Raw genomic sequence first — 17,377 nt, forward strand, 5'->3', positions numbered from 1 at the left:
CCTCCTGAAGCTGTTTTCATGTTAGAGTAATTGTGAGCGACCCGCATTCTATGTGACTTTAAAAAAGTATTTCCAAGGGTGCACAGGTGGTTCAGTAATAAATTTCTTGCCTAACATGTAGGAGACCTGGGTTCGATTCCTGAACCATGCATCGCCCGCTCCCCAACCCCCCCCCAAAATACTTTGACTTTCCTCTCTAGCAGACATGAATTGAGAACCAACAGTGTACACGGCCTTGGGAAATATTTAAGAGGGGTCTACAACAGTCTCTGCCCTCAGGAAACATCGCGTAGTGGGAGGACACGTGGAGGGGGGTGCAGGTAGATGGCTGGACAGGTGAACAGAGTGTGGTTGAAGTGTGGGCCTGCAGGGAAAGGTGGCGGGGTGCCAGGCGAACCTGTTTTGGATGGCAAAGAGGGTGGGATCCAGCCACGAGGTGGGGTGGGGCGGGGTGGCATGCCCCAAGGGCTGGCACTGGAAATGCCAGGACCCGTCTGTCTGCTTTCTTGTCTGTCCTTCTGCTCAGATCTTTTTCAACTTCTGTTCTGCCTCTTTGTGTCTTATTGGCCACACCTGCCAAATAATAGTCACACTATATATCTTGCTAGGATTATAAAGCATTACAAAGGAAATGCGCGCTGACTGGACGCCCTCCAGACAGCACCCTGTGCTGCTACTGCAGTAGGGTGCAGGCAGGGGCCAGGCTCTTCTCTTCTCCAACATCGTCCCTGCAGGTGCCACTTTGTGCGTCATCTGTCAGGACCGGAACTCACTCCGCCAGACGGTCGTCCGCCTGGAGCTGGAAGACGAGTGGCAGTTCCGGCTGCGTGATGAATTCCAGACTGCCAATGCCAAGGAGGACAGGCCTCTCTTTTTCCTGACTGGACGGCACATCTGAGGGGACACCAGTGGGTGTCCTGGAAAGGTGAAACCTGTAGGCCCTCATGCTCCTGGGGCGACAGGAGGTCCCAGCATCAGGGGGCGCCTGAACCGGAGCGGGCCTCAGACACTGTCTGCTGTCCAGCCTTTTGGCACTTATGGGAAACTGAGGCCAGAAGTGGAAGGTGGCTCAGGGTGAGTGGACGGCCGGCGGGTCGCAGACCCTGTCCCCTGTGTGCTGTCCACCGCCACACATTGCCTTGGGCTATTGTGCAGTTCTTTTTATGAAGAGCACATTTTTTCCCATTAACGACCACTCGTGTGCTTCCATGGACAAGCTCGAATGTTCTCTTAACCACAAAGCATGGCTCTGTGGAGGTACAGGGTCCAGTGGATGTGATTTCCTATAACCTGCCACCAAGCAGTACTCCACAGGACATTTTAACTGTTAAAGGCTGGAGCAAGGGAAAACCCAGTATCTGGTTATTTCAGTATGAATTGTTTAACTGTCTACAGGTTTTCTTTTTTAGAAGCTAGCCCAAAGGCATCAAATTTAATAAATAAAAGCAAATTGTTTTACTTCGCAGCAAACACTATTCAATTAAAATGGTGTAGGGTAAATGCCCTATCTCTTGTAAAGGACAAACATGAAAAGAAGCTTACTGTAACACCAAAACAGTTTTGGGAAGGAAATGAGGGTTACAGAGGCTGTTCTTAAGAAATAGAATTTGCCTTCCAAAGGAAAGAGGAGCCACTTGCTCACATGAAACAAACAATAAAAAACAGCCAAAATTGTATAGAAAATGTAGTTGATAAGAACTAGGTCGGAAGTAGCATTTCCAGCTCCTTAAATAGCTTGTTTTCTCTAATGACGGTTTGGTTCCTTTGGGAGAAGTTCTCACCTGGGCAGAGAGGAAGAGGAAAGAAAGCAGGGACATCCCGTGGCCTTCAGAGTCCCCTAGCCCACCAGGGTATTCTTAGGTCACAGTCTGTAGTGCTGACTGTTGGCCAGGCATTGGGCCAGGCGCTTTTACGTGTATTGCCTTATTGAATTCTGCCTGGAATTACCCTCCCATCTGATGGATGGGAAGATTGAGGAGCAGAGACTGTACCTCGCCGGAATCACATGTGTCGAGAGAAGGAGCTGCTTGGGCCACTCAGCTCCTGGGCTCCAGGGCGTGTCCCCCCAACCACACAGCTTTGGGGTGGCCCATCACCAGAGGGACATAGAAGGACAGAGTGCCGCCCAGCCTGCATTTCCACATTCAGAGACGAGTCATCAGCATGCACTCTTATTCACCCATTTAAACATTTATAAGCACTCCAGTGGATAATGAGCCAAGAAGAAATTATTTTAAAAGATGATGCCAAAGAGTTCATTTCAATCTTTTTTCCCCTAAGAAAAAAAGTCCATGAGCATAAAGGACTTAGATCAACATTTATAAAATGATTACTTTGTAAATGTCATTATTCCGATTTTGGAATAAAAAACTTTCTTTAGTTATATTTGTCCTTTGTAAATAGCAGCTTCTGGGTAGTTTTCCTCATTTTATTAGTTAATTTAAACTTGAAAGCAACAAATATTCTTGTCTGTTCCAGGCTTATAAATAAAAGTTATAATGCACTGTTTCTGTGGTGTGTATGAATCGCATTGTTTTAAGATAAAATAGTCTCTGGGGGTTAATATCTCGTGGCACGGGGGACTGTGGGAAGATGGCAGAGAAGAAGGTCCAGGAATCAGTTCCTCCACCAAAATAGCTATTGAACTGGCAGGAACTGTCTGAATTAACGGTTTGAAACTCCAGAGTCTAGAGAACACTGTGCAGCATCCAGGAAAGCAGAGGAAAAGGTGGTAAATTCTTATTAATGCAGCGAATGTCATGCCCGTGCAGCAGCTTCCAGCCCCCAAACCAGCCATGTGGCTGCAGCAGTGGGATCCGCTGCCCAGGTGCCTGGCTCTGGCTCGCTGATCGGGGGTGGGACATAAAGACCTCCGAACTGCAGGGCGGTGGCCTATCCTCATCACTGCTTCTGATCAGCCACTTCGGAGCTGACCGCCGGCTCCGAGGGCGGCCACGGCTCCAGTCCCCTGGGGCAAAGGCAGCAGAGGTGTCTGAAAGACTGCCCTTCCTCAAAATATGGAAAATAGTTCAAGGGCTGCAGTGATCGGGCGAGTGCCAAATCAAGACGCTCCACCTAGAAGCCCTGGTATCCTTGCCTGCCCCCTGCCCTACCCAGACACAACCCAGGTGGAGTCAGCTTGTGTCCCACTGTGGTCTCTAGCCCTGTTCCGGGGGAGCAGAGTGGCCCCTGTGCACATACTGGGGGTGCTTGTGTGTCAGTGCCGGTCTATTGGAGAAAGTCTGTAAAGTGGAACTAGGAAACTCTGGCTTGGCCTTCTAGAGTTTTGAAGGCAGAGAAGCGTTTTGCAGACATCAAAGTAGTGCAAAAAACAAGTTGAGGTTGGGGTGGGGGTGGGGTATTAAGTCACACTGTAGGGCACCCAGGAGGGGTGAAAACCTATTTCACAGGAAGTTAGGGCAGTCACCCTGTGAACAGGGAATTCCTAAGGTCACTTGCAAGCACAAGCCCAGGAAATAAAGCAGGTTCCAAAGGACCATCTGTATCCTACACTTATGTGGTGAAAGGCAGAAGATAACTTCAGAGAGTTGATAAAGCAAACAGAGTCTTATAAAACAAGTAAAATTAAAATAACCAGAGGTGAGAGTGTATTGTATATAGGGGAAAAATAAAAAGGATCAACTACAGGTCTAGAAACCTTACTAGGCAGGTGAAATAGCCAGACAGACAAGCTCAAATGTAAGAGAGCCAGGAGTTCCAGCTGAGTAGTCTCCAGGAAAACCCCTTTCCTTTCCCTTGGCTCGCTGGTGCCAGCCATTACCCTGAGCCATGCCAGGCCCTGCTGTATGCCCCTGGCACCCGGCAGCTCCCTATCTGCCCTGGGTCTTATCTTGCAGACTCTTCAGAGAAGCTTCTCTAGACAGGCACCTGCCAACATAGAACACATTTCATGGCTTTGTTTTTCCTCTCTCTCCCCACATGAAAGGAGCAATTTCATAAGACACGTTCACTGTGGTGCCCCAGAGTCTTGGACATAACTGCCCTGTTGTGGAGAGGCGTTGGATGTCCATGGAATGAATGAGTGAAGGAGTGATGTTTAATTTATTCAGCTGGACGCTTAAAACAGAGAGGTCGGAAGGGAGCTCAGCAGCCCGGCACAATTCAGCTCAGGGCTCAGAGCTGACACAGACCCAGACACTTGGAGATGCAGAAAGAACACGTCCCTGGGAAAGCCATGTGAACCTTGCCAGGAGGCAAGGCCAGCAGATGTGGCCATGTGCCTTTCCCTGTGACAAAGAAACCCAGGGGAAAGCCAACTGCTTCTGAAGACTTGAAGGTTTGTAACTAAATAAATCCTCTATAAAAGCCATTCTGTCTCTGGGGTAATGCATTCTGACAGCCTTAGCAAACTAAAGCACCCTCTATGAGGAGAATTTTTAAATTTCCATGAAAGAGATGGAAGAAGGTAAAATTAAATATAAAACAGAACTACATCCCAAGGGGAAGATAGAATATTATAAAATTATCAACTTCTCCCAAATGATTCTATAGATTCAGCACAAAACTAATCAAAATCCCAACTGGATTGCTTCTGGAAACAATTTAATTTTTTAATAAGAGAAGTTGTAGTTTTACAGAACAATCATGCATGAAGTACAGTATTCCCATACACTACCCTATTATTTGCACCTTGATTTGATGTGGAATATTTGTGGCAATTGATGAAAGGATATTTTTATAACTGTACTATCAACTGCAATCCATGATTTCATTTGGGGTTTGCTGCGTGTAGTGCAGTTTCCATAAATTTAATTTTCAGATTTTTATTCTGTCACCAAATACACAACCTAACATTTCCCCCTTTTAACCACATTTTGCCATATATATAATTCAGTGCTGTCAGTTAGTTTCACAATGCTGTGCTACCATCACCACCATCTGTTACCAAAACATCCTCATCATTTCAAATAGGAACCCTGAACATTTTTTTAATTTTAACATTTGTTCCCCCTATTATTTATTTTTATTCCATACATTCTACTCGTCTGTTGACAAGGTAGTTAAAAGGAGCGTCAGACACAAGGTTTTCACAATCACACAGTCACACTGTGAAAGCTATACCATTATACAATCATCATCAAGAAACATGGCTACTGGAACACGGCTCTACATTTTCAGGCAGTTCCCTCTAGCCTCTCCATTACATCTTGAATAACAAGGTGATATCTACTTAATGCATAAAAATAAACTCCAGGATAATCTCTCGACTCTGTTTGGAATCTCTCAGCCATTGACACGTTGTCTCATTTCACTCTTTTGGTCGAGAAGGTTTTCTCAATCCCTTGATGCTGAGTCTCAGCTCATTCTAGGATTTCTGTCCCATGTTGCCAGGAAGGTCCACACCCCTGGGAGTCATGTCTCACGTAGACGGGAGAGGGTGGTGAATTTACTTGTTGTTTTGGTTGGAGAGAGAGGCCACATCTGAGCAACAAAAGAGGTTCTCCTGGGGGTGACTCTTAGGTCTAATTTTAAGTAGACTTGACCTATCCTTTGTGGGGTTAAGTTTCATATGAACAGACCCCAAGACTGGGGGCTTGGCCTATAGCTTTGGTTGTCCACACTGCTTGTGAGAATATCAAGAATTCAACTTGAGGAAAAAAAATACTTTTTTATTCACTGAACCCTGAACATATTAAGATTTAATTTCCTATTCCTTATCCCCACCTTGTCCCTTGGTAAACAATATTCTAGAGGTTATTCTATGAGTTTGCTTACTCTGATTATTTCATATCAGTGGGATCACACAATATTTGTCCTTTTGTAGTTGGCTTATTTCAGTCAGCATGTGTTCCAGGTTCATCCACGTCGTCACATGTATTGGAATGTCATTTCTTTTAATGGCTGAATAATATTCCATATATGTCTATACCACATTTTGTTTCTTCGTTCACATGTGAATAATGCTACTATGAACATTGGTGTACAAATATCTGCTCGAGTCCCTGCTTTCAATTCTGTTGGGCATACACCTAGTGGTGGGATTGCCAGGTCATACAGTAATTCTATACTTTGCTTCCTGAGGAATAGCCAAACCATCTTCCACAGCAGCTGCCCTTTTTACATTCCCACCAGCGATGAGTGAGTGTTCCTGTTTCTCCACATCCTACCCAATACTTGTTATTTTCAGTTTTTTTTTTTTGCATGGGCAGACACTGGGAAGGGAGCCTGGTCTCCAGCGTAACAGATGAGAACTCTGCCACTGAGCCACCGTCACACTGCCCTGTTTTTTAAAATAGTAGCTATTCTAATGGCTGTGAGATGGTATTTCACAATAGTTTTTATTTGCATTTCCCTGATGGCTAATGAGGTTGAGCATCTTTTCATGTGCTTTCTGGCCATTTGCATATCCTTTTTGGAAAGATGTGTACTCAAGTCTTTTGCCATTTTTAAATTGGGTTCTCTTTTTAAGTTGAAGGGTTTCTTTATCTTTTCTGGATATTAAACCTATATCAGATATGTGGTTTCTAAATATTTTCTCCGATTGTGTAGATCATTGTTTTACTTTTATGATAGAATCCTGTGAGGTGCAGAAGTTTTTAATTTTGAGGAGGTCTCATTTATCTGTTTTTTTCTTTTGTTACTTGTGCTTTGACTGTAAAGTCTAAGAAACCATTGCCAACATGAGAGTCCCGAAGATGCTTCCCTATGTTTTCTTCTAGGAGTTTGACAGTTCTAGTTCTTATGTTAAGGTTTTTGGTCCATTATGAGTTGATTTTGTATATGGTACGAGATAGGGTCCTCCTTCATTCTTTTGGATATGGACATCCAGTTTTCCCAGCACCATTTGTTGAAGAAACTACTCTTTCCCAGTTGAGTGGTCTTTGCCCCCTTGTCAAAAATCAGGTGGTCATAAATGTGAAGATAGAATTCTGAGCTCTCTATTCTATTCCTTTGGTCTAAATGTCTATCCTTGTGCCATTACCAAGCTGTTTTGATCACTGTGGCTTTGAAATATGCTTCAATATGTTTCAATATCAGGAAGTTTGTGGTTGTGGTTCTCATTCTGAACCCAGATATAAGGCAAAAAAAAAAAATCAGTTAAAAAAATGAAGCCCAAATTATCCACAATTGTATTGGTGAGACAGAGATATAGAGGGAATAACAAGCTTCAAGGGAATTGGCATTTTAATTTAAAAAAGCAGGTGGAAAAGTCTGTGCATATTTTTAAAAGCCTTTAAGTCTAGATAAGAAACAAGAATTCTATGACTGTATTTGTCATTTGCTGAATAACCTGCCAAGTTTCCTTTGGCTGTTCCGTCTGAGTCTTCACCCCTCTCACTTGGGACTTCTGGCCACTCTATCTCTAGCTCTACTCAGGGAAGTCTCCTAGGGGGTCCTGTCCCGCCTGCCAAGGTGGGTGGGTTCGGGTGGGCAATGCACTCATGGTTCGAAGTCTGCCGAGAGCCTCCCAGGGTCCTGCCTGATGAAGGGAGCACAGAGGCCAGACTCACCCTGTTCCAGGCTCTTCAACCACCACCACAGTCTACAGCAAAGGGAACCTAACTTCCATTTTTAACTGTTATTTAATGTCATATAAACAACATTCTATCAAGAAATTAAAAAAAAAATAGGTGTCATAGTTCTTTAGCCAGATATTTTCTGAGTATCTCTGTGTGGGAGGACCCCTTGGGGTGGAGGCACCTCCCTTTCCCTGACAAGGCTGGTGATGGGAGGGAAATGCTGGGGTGGGATTCCCAGCCCAGTGTGGGTCCTCAGTGGAGAGGTGTGTGGTCATTGCCTTAGGTCTCCAGGGCTAGATGGTCACATACAGTCATGCAGAAACCACATCCCAGCATCCCAGCTGCATGTCCAGGCCCTGTCCACCTCTCCCTCTTCACTGCATTTCCCCATTGTCTCTGGCTGATTCTATTTTCTCATCAAAATCAAGTATCAGTCCATGCATTTGTGTGTGCATGATGGCTGTGCATTAGGCGTGTGTGCATGACATGTGTGTGTGAGGTGTGTATGCATGCCGTGTGTGTGTGGAATGTGCACATTGATCCGTGCACACAGTGTGCATGTATGACATAGGTGTGTGTGTGATTGTGTGCATGCATGTGATATATACATGGCATGTGCGTGCACGTGTGACATGCATGTGTATGATGTGTATGTGCGTGTGATATGTGCTAGCATGTGATGTGTGTATGCACGTGATGTGTGTGATGTGTGCATGCATATGACATGTGCGCATGTGAAGTGTGATGTGTGCATGCATTTCATGCACACACATGTGATGTGTGACGCTGTGCCTGTGTGCAGTGATGTGACATGCATGTGATGTATGCACACATGTGACATGTGCATGTGACATGTGGTATGTGCCTGTGACTGCACGTGTGATGTGTTTGTGCATGTTGTGTACATATGGTGTGCACACACATGTGGAACACATGTGGTGTGTGCATGCATGTGACCTATGAGTGCAACATGTGTTTGATGTGTGCATGTGTGTGATGTGTGTGTGTGACGTGCATATATGTGCCTGTGTAAGGTGAACATGTGTACATGTATGTGGTGTTTGTGCATGTGTGGTGTTTGTGTATGATGTGTGCATATGTATGTGTGCATGCAGTGTGTGCATAAGTCTGATGCTCTGCATGCTCTCCAGTTATGGGAGTGGAGTAGGGTTGGCGATGGTGAGGAGGTGGGCAGAATTTGGGGACGCACTAACAGGGTCAAGGAGAACAAGGTCTTCCTGGCCCTCTGCTCTATTCCCACTTCTCCCACCCTCATGGATGTGTGTGGACTCCCAGCCCTCTGCGATCATGGGAGACTCCCCTTTTCTCTCTTGGCTCAGGCGTCACAAGCCTTCCCAAGTTGGCATTGGGAAGGGGGACTTGGCCTGGTGAAGAAGGTAGGACCGAGGCAGCCATAAAATGGGACTGCTGGCCTGACCAAAAGAGTGAGAATCCTCCTTGGCTCCAGCCCTGTGCCGGCCACATCATGCCAGGGGCCTCTGCCCTCCAAGTGAGCGGCACGTGGCCAAACAGCACACACCAAGTGCTACACTCACAGCTCACATCAGGCGACCTCGTGGGTCAGGGCTGGAGGCAGGAGGGAATGCAGGTTACCCCACGGCTTTCAGACCCTGCAGTCCATGCGAACAGCTGCGGACGCACTGGGAGACATGAGAATTTTAATACAGCTCGTGTAATGTAACAGTGCTGCCAACTTCTGGGGCTGCTGTGGATTTGCCATTTATGGAAATGGAGAGGACAGCTGAACCTGCAGCCTGAGGACATAAATCCTCAGAAGAATGCGGAGACCTCCAGGATGGCAGAAAACTAGCAATAACCACAAAAACACCAGTTAAATGGACAGCTGTTTATGCACAGGCACTTTGCTAAGCACTTTCACCCTCACCTACCCAAGAGATATGTGCTCATTTCTCTCCAGTGTGCTGTCAAGGACACTCAGTGATTTGCCTGCACACCACAGCTCGCAAGATGCAGGGCCAGAGTTCACCCCAAATCCTCTGACCGCCAAGCCTGGATTCTTTGTGATAAGATTGCTTGTCTAACATGCTGGTCAATTGCACACATTCCTGTTAATTCACTGAAGTCAGGGTGTCAGGGGAATCCCCAAAGCTTCTGCTGTATCCAGAGAAGCTCTGGGAGCCACTTGTGCCACAGGGAGCTCAGGGCTTCCATAAAGAGATCCCCAAGGACCTGAGTACACCTTGTAAAGGGCAGAGGTCTCTGCAGAGCTGAGCTGGGACAGCGCCTGAGCACCACATGCAAGGAGGGTGGGAGCACAGAGCACACTGGAAGAGAAACCAGGGGTGTGGCCAGAGGACCTGTCACCTGTCACGGCATCCACCCTTTTCTGCTGGAGATGGCGCTCTCTCCCAGGGCAAGCTGAGAAGGGCGGAGTCTTCTGCTAGCTAACGCACAATGTGAATTCAATAAATGTTCTGTCTCCATCAGCTGCATTTGGCTGGTCCACTGGAATCAGCCTCTCTGGCTTCCTATCCCCAGGGGTAGTCCCCACCCCCCTGCAACATTTGCTGATTGACAGAGAGTCTTGAGGGGCTTGGTGTAGCTTCACAGAGAGGTGGAAGTCTTTTTGAAAAGCTTTGATTTTTGTGCAGAGATTCTCTGTGGTGGAAAGGGCCATGCAGGTACAGGCACATGTGTGAGTAAGGAGTAATGGATGGTCCAGAGAAGGAGACAGTTGCCAACACTGCTATTTCTTTGGAGGCTACCTGAGCTCTCTACTGCCTTGCATGTTTGAGTAGGTAAATAGCAATTTCCAAAAGGAAATTAATAAACACTCTAATATCTAAGTCTCTCCTTGGAATCTCATGGTTTCTGCCCCTCCCTAGCCCAGGCTTCTCTCCCTTTTCAGGAGAGAAGTGCAACCCACCAACAGACCTTCCTACAAATATGGCCTTGCCTGTTTAGAGAAGTTTTTAGGTGATATCCTGTTCCCATCCCCAGCTGGAAGAGTCTGAGGGCACAGACTCAGTAGGACCAACTTAAATGGAGAGCAATGGGGACCCCCTGACGGAACGACGGGGTCATCCACCACACTTCCTGATATTGGGACTGAGCAGTACCTGAGCTTCTGTGCATGGCAGCAGATGACATCCAGAGCCACTAAGCCTCCTGCAGAAAACCTGGAGTGCGAGACACAGACACAGAGAGGGTAAACATGTTCTCAGAGCAAGTGAGGGTTTAACAAAAAGAATGAATTGGAAAATGGGGAACATGGCAAAGACGAGTTTTATCAACTCACTGATGACATTAACTTGAACAATTCCTTAAAAAAAATCTTGAAGAAAACCAAGAAATATACCAAGAGCTACATGTAGAATAAGAAATGTTTGAATGACTTACACTTCAAATAAAAAATCTCCAAGACAAGCAAGCATCTTTGCAGCTTGAAAACTGACATTTTGAGAGCCAGATTCAATGTCTTAACCTGGCACTTCAAACACAACCTCAAATCCATCAAGATCCCCTAAGGAAACTTCACAGAAAGTTAATCCGGAGGGAAATAACAGCTTAGCAGTAGAGACGGGGACATCAGGCACTCCCAACAGAAGCCAGACTCTGAAAGTCACATGGCCAAAGACCTGGAGAAAGAAAGAACTGGAAAAGAAAAGTTCTTCCTATCAAAACTGCATTCTGTCCTCTGAGAAAAAGTCCCCTGGAAGCTGGGTGATGGATGGAGAGAAAGCTCGACAAGCTCAGAGCAGAAAAGGTCACAGTAAACAGAAATTGTTGGCACAGGGTTGAAGTTCCAGCTTCTCCCTAGTGGCCTTTTGTCCTGTTCTCCTCCCCATGCGGCCCCAGAAACAGGCTGGGGAGGACAAGGGGATCCGTGGGTCCTCCTTCCCCAGGGGAGCAGGAAGGTGGAGATGTGAAGAGTTAGAGGCTCAGGGTCAAGAGGAGGGGTTCAGTTTTTATAGCAGCTGGCCTTGATACCCCACAACCGCCAGACATTTGCCTGATTTTCTCTCTCAAAGCAATTAGGATTGATACGCATTTCATTTAATTGCTGATATTGAGTTGATGCTACATTTATTTCTCTTTAACCATTATAAAACTGTATTTTCCTAAAATATTATTCTTTTGAAAAAGATGAGTCCAATATACTTCTTATGGATACTTTATATCAACTTCATTAGCCCCCCCCAACAATTAGCATCATCATATTTTGGCTGATACAAAAGTTTCACTATTGCTTATGCCAACGCTGACCTCTGCCATGTCCAGGTGGAAACATGTAAAGCAGTACAGACCTTTTGTCCAGTTATTGGAAATATGTAAAGTAACAATATTTACGTCAATACATTTTGATTGGTTTTTAAAATGATGTAAAAAAAAAAAAAAAAAACCTAAAACAACCCTCCTCTAGAATACCCAATAAATGATACTGCCTACTAAAGTTAGTAATATTTTTTACTCGAGCCTAAATTTATAGATTAGTTTAGGGGAGAGTTGAGATTTTGTAACTGCGTGTTTCTCATTTTGCAATTCCTTAAATATTTTATCTGCTACTTTGTTTAGGTTTTCTTTACTATTGAAATGTTTCTGAATTGTAAGCAGTGTAAACAAGGTTTCCTTTGAGAAAAAGAGAGCACAGGCCGTTACCACTCAACTTCCACTTGCCAGAACAAGGGTCCTGAGTCTTTCCAGCCTGCCTGCGGTGCAGCAGGGGCCCAAGGCCACCTTTTCCTGCTCAGGGTCCCCCACTGTCCCGCCAAACCATGAGGATGCTGATACAGGCACTGCAGGGCAGGGAGTTTTCAGGAAAGACAGTGTGGCCCCAACGAGAGCTCAAAACCCTGCAAGAGGGTGTTGGGGTGTTGAGGGGAGGGGGGTGAGGGGGATAGGGTTAGATTGCACCATAAAGGATAAACAGGGTTGGAGGGAGAAAGCAAAGAAAATGGCAATGGACCAAAGGCAAGAGCCAGAGGCCCCGCCCGGGACTGTGGAAATAAGGGATGAGGCTTGGGAAGGTGAAATGAGATCAAGCTAGAAGCCCGAGGAGGTCCCGAGAGAAATTCGGGGTGCCTCCCACATCTCCTCCTGGGAGCCCCTCACTGCTGGCACGCGCACACGAAGCTCAGGGGTTAATGGGACCTACAGGTTGCGGAGGCTGCCCGGGTCCTGCTCAGACCGCTGAAGCTGGAGCACCACTCCTGGAGGGCCAGGAAGGGTGACACCTTTCAGAGCCAGCCTCGAATCCGGCTCCGGCCTGAGGCTCTCCTCACGTCTTCTGTAAATGGCTCCAGGACGCCGAGCGGTGGGAGGTGCCCCCCGGCCAGCACCCTGCAGGAGCGGCCGCAGCCGTGCGGGGAGGGAGCTCCGAGGCCGGGTGCGGGCAGCGGGGTCTGCATGCCCCAGGTGGGCTCCGGCTCGGGCTTCTACCGATCATGACCGCCGGGCCCTGGGCGCTGTCCGGTTTGGGTCCACCCAGGGACGCCTGTTCCCGGGAAAGGATGAGGCTTTTGCACCCCGTTTGGGGCCGGATGGGCACCAGATGGGCTGGCTGTGTGACTCAGAGCGCACTTCTCAACCTCTCTGAGCTTGTTCCTGCCACTGCAGAGTCTCATCTACCGATGGGGACTTTTGTGAGAAACTTCCTTTCCTGCGCACAAGTTGGCAGCCCTTCTGCGGCCCCCTCCCGGCATCTCCATTAATGAAGAATTCATCAGCATTCGCAGTTTTACAGAAGTTATACCTCTTGCTAAAGGGCATTTCCGGGCTTCCCGAATTTCCTCAAGGAAAGCCTTTGTTACTGACAGACCCTCAAGGTGTCATGCTTGGCCCACGTTTGCCGGTGTCCTCAGCGTGCAGCAGTGGGAGGAAGTGAAGTTCGTACAGCGTGTATTTAAGCTCTTCGCTGGTCTCTTTCGTAACCCTAGCGGAGCACCGCGTCGTACCAGAGGCCCTGGAGAACCCGCGAGAACCATCTCGCCCTGAGAACTCCTGGCTTTTATTGGGGGCAGAATTGCAATCACACCCCCTAGCCTGCGGCCCTTCTCCATGGAAACTCTCCACGCACATGTGGACGCCCTGGCTCCTTTGTGGTCGCCAGAACTTAATTTTGCTTCTGAATAAAAATAAGTTGCCACTTTTGTTAAGGTTCATTTCGGCCTGAATCGAAGACTCTGAGCCTTGATATCACCTATTATCTCCTTTAGAATCAAAACCTACCACAGAGCAGGTAGTTAAATTTTTTTAAATGGTTTAGCGAATAATTTGGAACAGCTCAATGCTGTAGGTCCCTACTGGAGGAGCTGCTGTGGGGGAGCTGCAGTCCTAGGTCCAGAGACTCTGGGAATGGGGAGGTGCCCTTCTCAGGCTGTGTGGGACAGTGCCAAGAGTCCACCCGCTTTGCTGACCCTGGGGTGGGGATGGCGCCTGCTCGCATTACGTGTCCAGGTGCCAGACCTTCTCGCCAGGTGCATGCACGCTTCCATCAGATTGGCTTGCATGTCTGAACAGGTTTTGATTCTGATGCCAAAAATGACCTAGAGAAATTGCTTCTTACTAGAACAGGAGAAAAAGAAAGATGAAGTCCCTTTTCTCCTCATTCCAAATTGAGTCCTGGCAGAATTTTTTAACTCAGGAGAACAGAGTTCATTTTGATGAGAAGCAGTATGTGTGTGTGTGTGTGTGTGTGTGTGTGTGTGTGTGTGTGTGTGTGTGTAAGAGAGGAGGGGAAGGGAGGGAGAGGAAGGGTTTCCTCTCCCTTCACCTGTCTAGACACATTTTACTCCTCTTCATTTGCTGGATGCCATCCATCTCCTGTGGGGTCTGGCCAGTGGGGAGCCCTGGAGCGAGAGGGGAAAGCAGGAGGAGAGAGAAGCTGGCTCCTCCTCTAGCCATCCCTGCTGATTGCCCTGGACTGGTGACACCTTTGGCCAAAGGCCAGAGGTCCTGGAGGGTAGCTCTCTCCTCCAGCTGCTCCTTTGGTGTATTCATTTCCTATTGCTGCTGGAATACATTATTATACATTTATTGCCCTAAAACAACGCAGTCGGAAGTCAGAAGTCTGACTTGGCTTTTGCTTGGCTAAAATCAAGGTTTTGGCAGGGAATGGATGCTGTAGGTGAGAACCCATTTCCCCTCTGGTTCCAGTCTCTGAAGGTCCATACTCCTTCATCTGATTTCAGAGCCAGGAATGTGAGGTTACATCCCTCTCTGCCGCCTCTCGTTTATTCTGCATCCTCTTTGCCCATTAAGGACCCTTGATTTATATGAGCCTAAACCCAGAGAGGACTGACCCTGAAGTGAGACGGAGCATGACTGGTCTCTGAGAGGCAAAAACTTGTTGGACAAGAGGGCCTAGGATAATGAGCAGATTATTGTTCGAGGGTAATGTGGGATAATCTCTCTATTTTAAGATCAACAGATGAGCAATTTAAATTCTCTTGCGAATCTTAATCCCCCCGTACCATTTCACGTGATATTCCTCAGGATCTGGGTCAAGGCTATCAGGTGACACCCCCACAGGCTCCGGCTGTAGGATGTGGCCATCCATGACAGCCATTCTTCCTCCTGCCACTCTTGGGTTCCATCTCCTGCCTCTCTCCCTCCCTGAGGTGCCTGGGCTGCCCTACCCCTTCCTCTGGCTGCAGGGTACCTCACCATCTCCTGTTGGCTCCCTCCAACCCCTCCCATATTTTGTGAGCATCCCCTTCACTCTCCCTTCCTCAAGCACCAGCTCGATGTGCAGTGACCTGTGGGACCCTGAGTAGTGCCATGTGTGTGCACACATGTGTGATCCCCGGTAGTATGGGTGCGTGCATGTGTGATGCACTGTGTGCTGACGCTCAAATGACCCTGGGCAGCTGAAATAAGATGTCATTGACCCACAAGTCACCTGCTTTCCCTAGTGCACACTCAGCGCATGTCCAGTCTCTAAGGCCAGGTTTGGGGCCGCCACAGCCAGCTGCAGGGGCCACAGTACTGCTGCCCTCCCTCTCCGCGCCCCCAGGGGACTTGCGGGACGAGTGGGTGCAGGAGGCTTTGGCCACCGCGGAAAGTGCCCTCTCCTTGTACCTTGGCTGCCACTGCTTCATGAGGTCCTACTGTGCGCTGAGCCTCCCAAGGGGCCAGGACGATGGGGCTGGGCTTGCTCTCAGGGGGTCAGGAAGTGTTTAGGTGATGAGACCCCTCCCACAGTTGACAAGTGTTAAATAAATAAGCGGGTGGACGGGGCTGGCTGGGTCCAGCGAGCCTCTCTGAGAGTCCATGCCTTCTTCTGGGAGAGGATGACCAGCTCTGCGGGATTCTGTGAGTCAGAGATGGTCTGTGAGAGGAGCTCTGAAATGTTGCCCTTCCCCGGAGGTCAAAGGATGAGAGATGGTTACAGGGTGTGGAAATCAGGGAAGGCTGCATGGAAGAAGGTGGATTTGACCTGGGCCTTGAACGTGGAAGTATTGGACAAGGAAGAGAGGAGGGGAAAGGCTTTTCCAGAAGGGTGAGAGCATGAGCTGAGGTTGAAAAATGGGAACTACTGAGTCTTTGGGGGGATGCTTGGTGACCCCAGACTCTGGGCTGGCGGGCGAGGGGCACGGTGGCAGCCCCTGAGGCTCACAATGGCTGGTTCTTACAAGGAGATACTCAGGAGCAGTTCAGCTGGGCCCTGGCCGAGGCCCCTGGGCAGTGGTGGCCTCAGGGCCCTGTGTGTGGAAGGTCGGGGCTACCGCTGATGGAGCCGAAGGCATGCAGCCTCAGTTTCTTCAGCTGCAGTGGGAGGCTCCAGACCCCTCCTCAGGGGCTACAAGGGTTAGGAGCTGCTGTGAGGCTCACCGGCCTCCCACAACAGGCCAAGGAGGGGCAGGTTCTGGTTTTACCCCCATTTCCCAGATGTGGGACTCAGGCTTCTAGAGGATTTGCCCCGAGCTTCTAGGAGGCATTTGGGGAGGGCTGAGGTCACCTGCCCGTGAGCATAGTTGCATGCCAACCTCAGCTCCCACAGCACCCCCCGTGTCCGTGCCCATCCCTTGGATCTGCAGATGTCCCCCTTGCAGCTGGACCTGAGCCAGTGCCCATGCCCCCGGCGCCACCCTCTTGAGCCCCGGGCAAGCCCCTCCTGGCCACCTGTGCTCAGGGCACTGCTGCCTGTGCATGTGCTGGCTGCTGGCAGCTCTCTGATTCAGCCCTAAGCATGGCCAGGTCTAGTTACTCAGTCTCATTGCTCGTTGCTCAGGAGGTTCTTAATATAATCTTCAGAGGCTGAATTAAGAACAGCAAGTGTGGTGGTGACTGGCTCAGCCAAAGTGTATTAAAGTGCCACTGCTTTGCCCCTTAGGCTTTAGGCAGTTTTCGGGGTTTTCAGAGCAGCTCCCCAGATGCTCACTGGTTCTGAGTGGGGCACAGTGGTCTTTCCAGTGAGCTGTGTGCCTTCCAGGGGCAGGTGGGGCCCTGGAGCTGGGATGGGTGATGAGTGGCCTGGGGTGAGGGCCACAGTGCCTCTTGCCAGGTGGTCCTGGCGAAGCCTCCGCCACCCAAACCTGCGAAATGAGGCAGTCACCCCCGCTCCGTTAAATGGAGGAAGCCGGATGCCTTCAGGCCTTCCAGTTTCATCCTTGCAGCGCCCCCTGGGTGGACCCTTGGGCAGAGCTGTCACCTGAGGCGGGAGGTGGCGGGGCCTGAGCAGAGAGTGTGGCGGGTCGGCTGGCGAGGGGCTCCGTGGACGGGGGGCAGAGAGGACGGGGCAGAGCCTGGAAGGAGCAAGCCTGGAGCCGGGCACCTGCACCCTCTCTCTGTGACCCTCTTCCTCCTTCTTCTGTCGTGCGGTGGGCATTGCTAAGTGGGAGCCTTCGTGCCCCGTTGGGGAAGGTGGGGCAGCCCCGGGGGCACCCTCGGCTGTAAAGGTGGGGGGCATCCCC

At 48.9% G+C, this 17,377-nt stretch overlaps 1 protein-coding gene across 1 annotated transcript in view; it reads left to right on the forward strand.

The window, feature by feature from the left end:
* The window catches only part of GREB1 (growth regulating estrogen receptor binding 1), a 95,228-nt gene extending 92,485 nt beyond the window's left edge, over positions 1–2,743 (forward strand). Inside the window, exon 32 of the mRNA XM_077153223.1 lies at positions 735–2,743. Coding sequence (XP_077009338.1) covers positions 735–898 — 164 coding nt within the window. The 3' untranslated portion in view covers positions 899–2,743. The remainder of the gene's footprint in view (positions 1–734) is intronic.
* Positions 2,744–17,377: the final 14,634 nt, after the last annotated feature.

This window comes from Tamandua tetradactyla, chromosome 3, assembly GCF_023851605.1.
Source record: "Tamandua tetradactyla isolate mTamTet1 chromosome 3, mTamTet1.pri, whole genome shotgun sequence".
In the NCBI taxonomy this organism is placed as follows: Eukaryota; Metazoa; Chordata; class Mammalia; order Pilosa; family Myrmecophagidae; genus Tamandua; species Tamandua tetradactyla.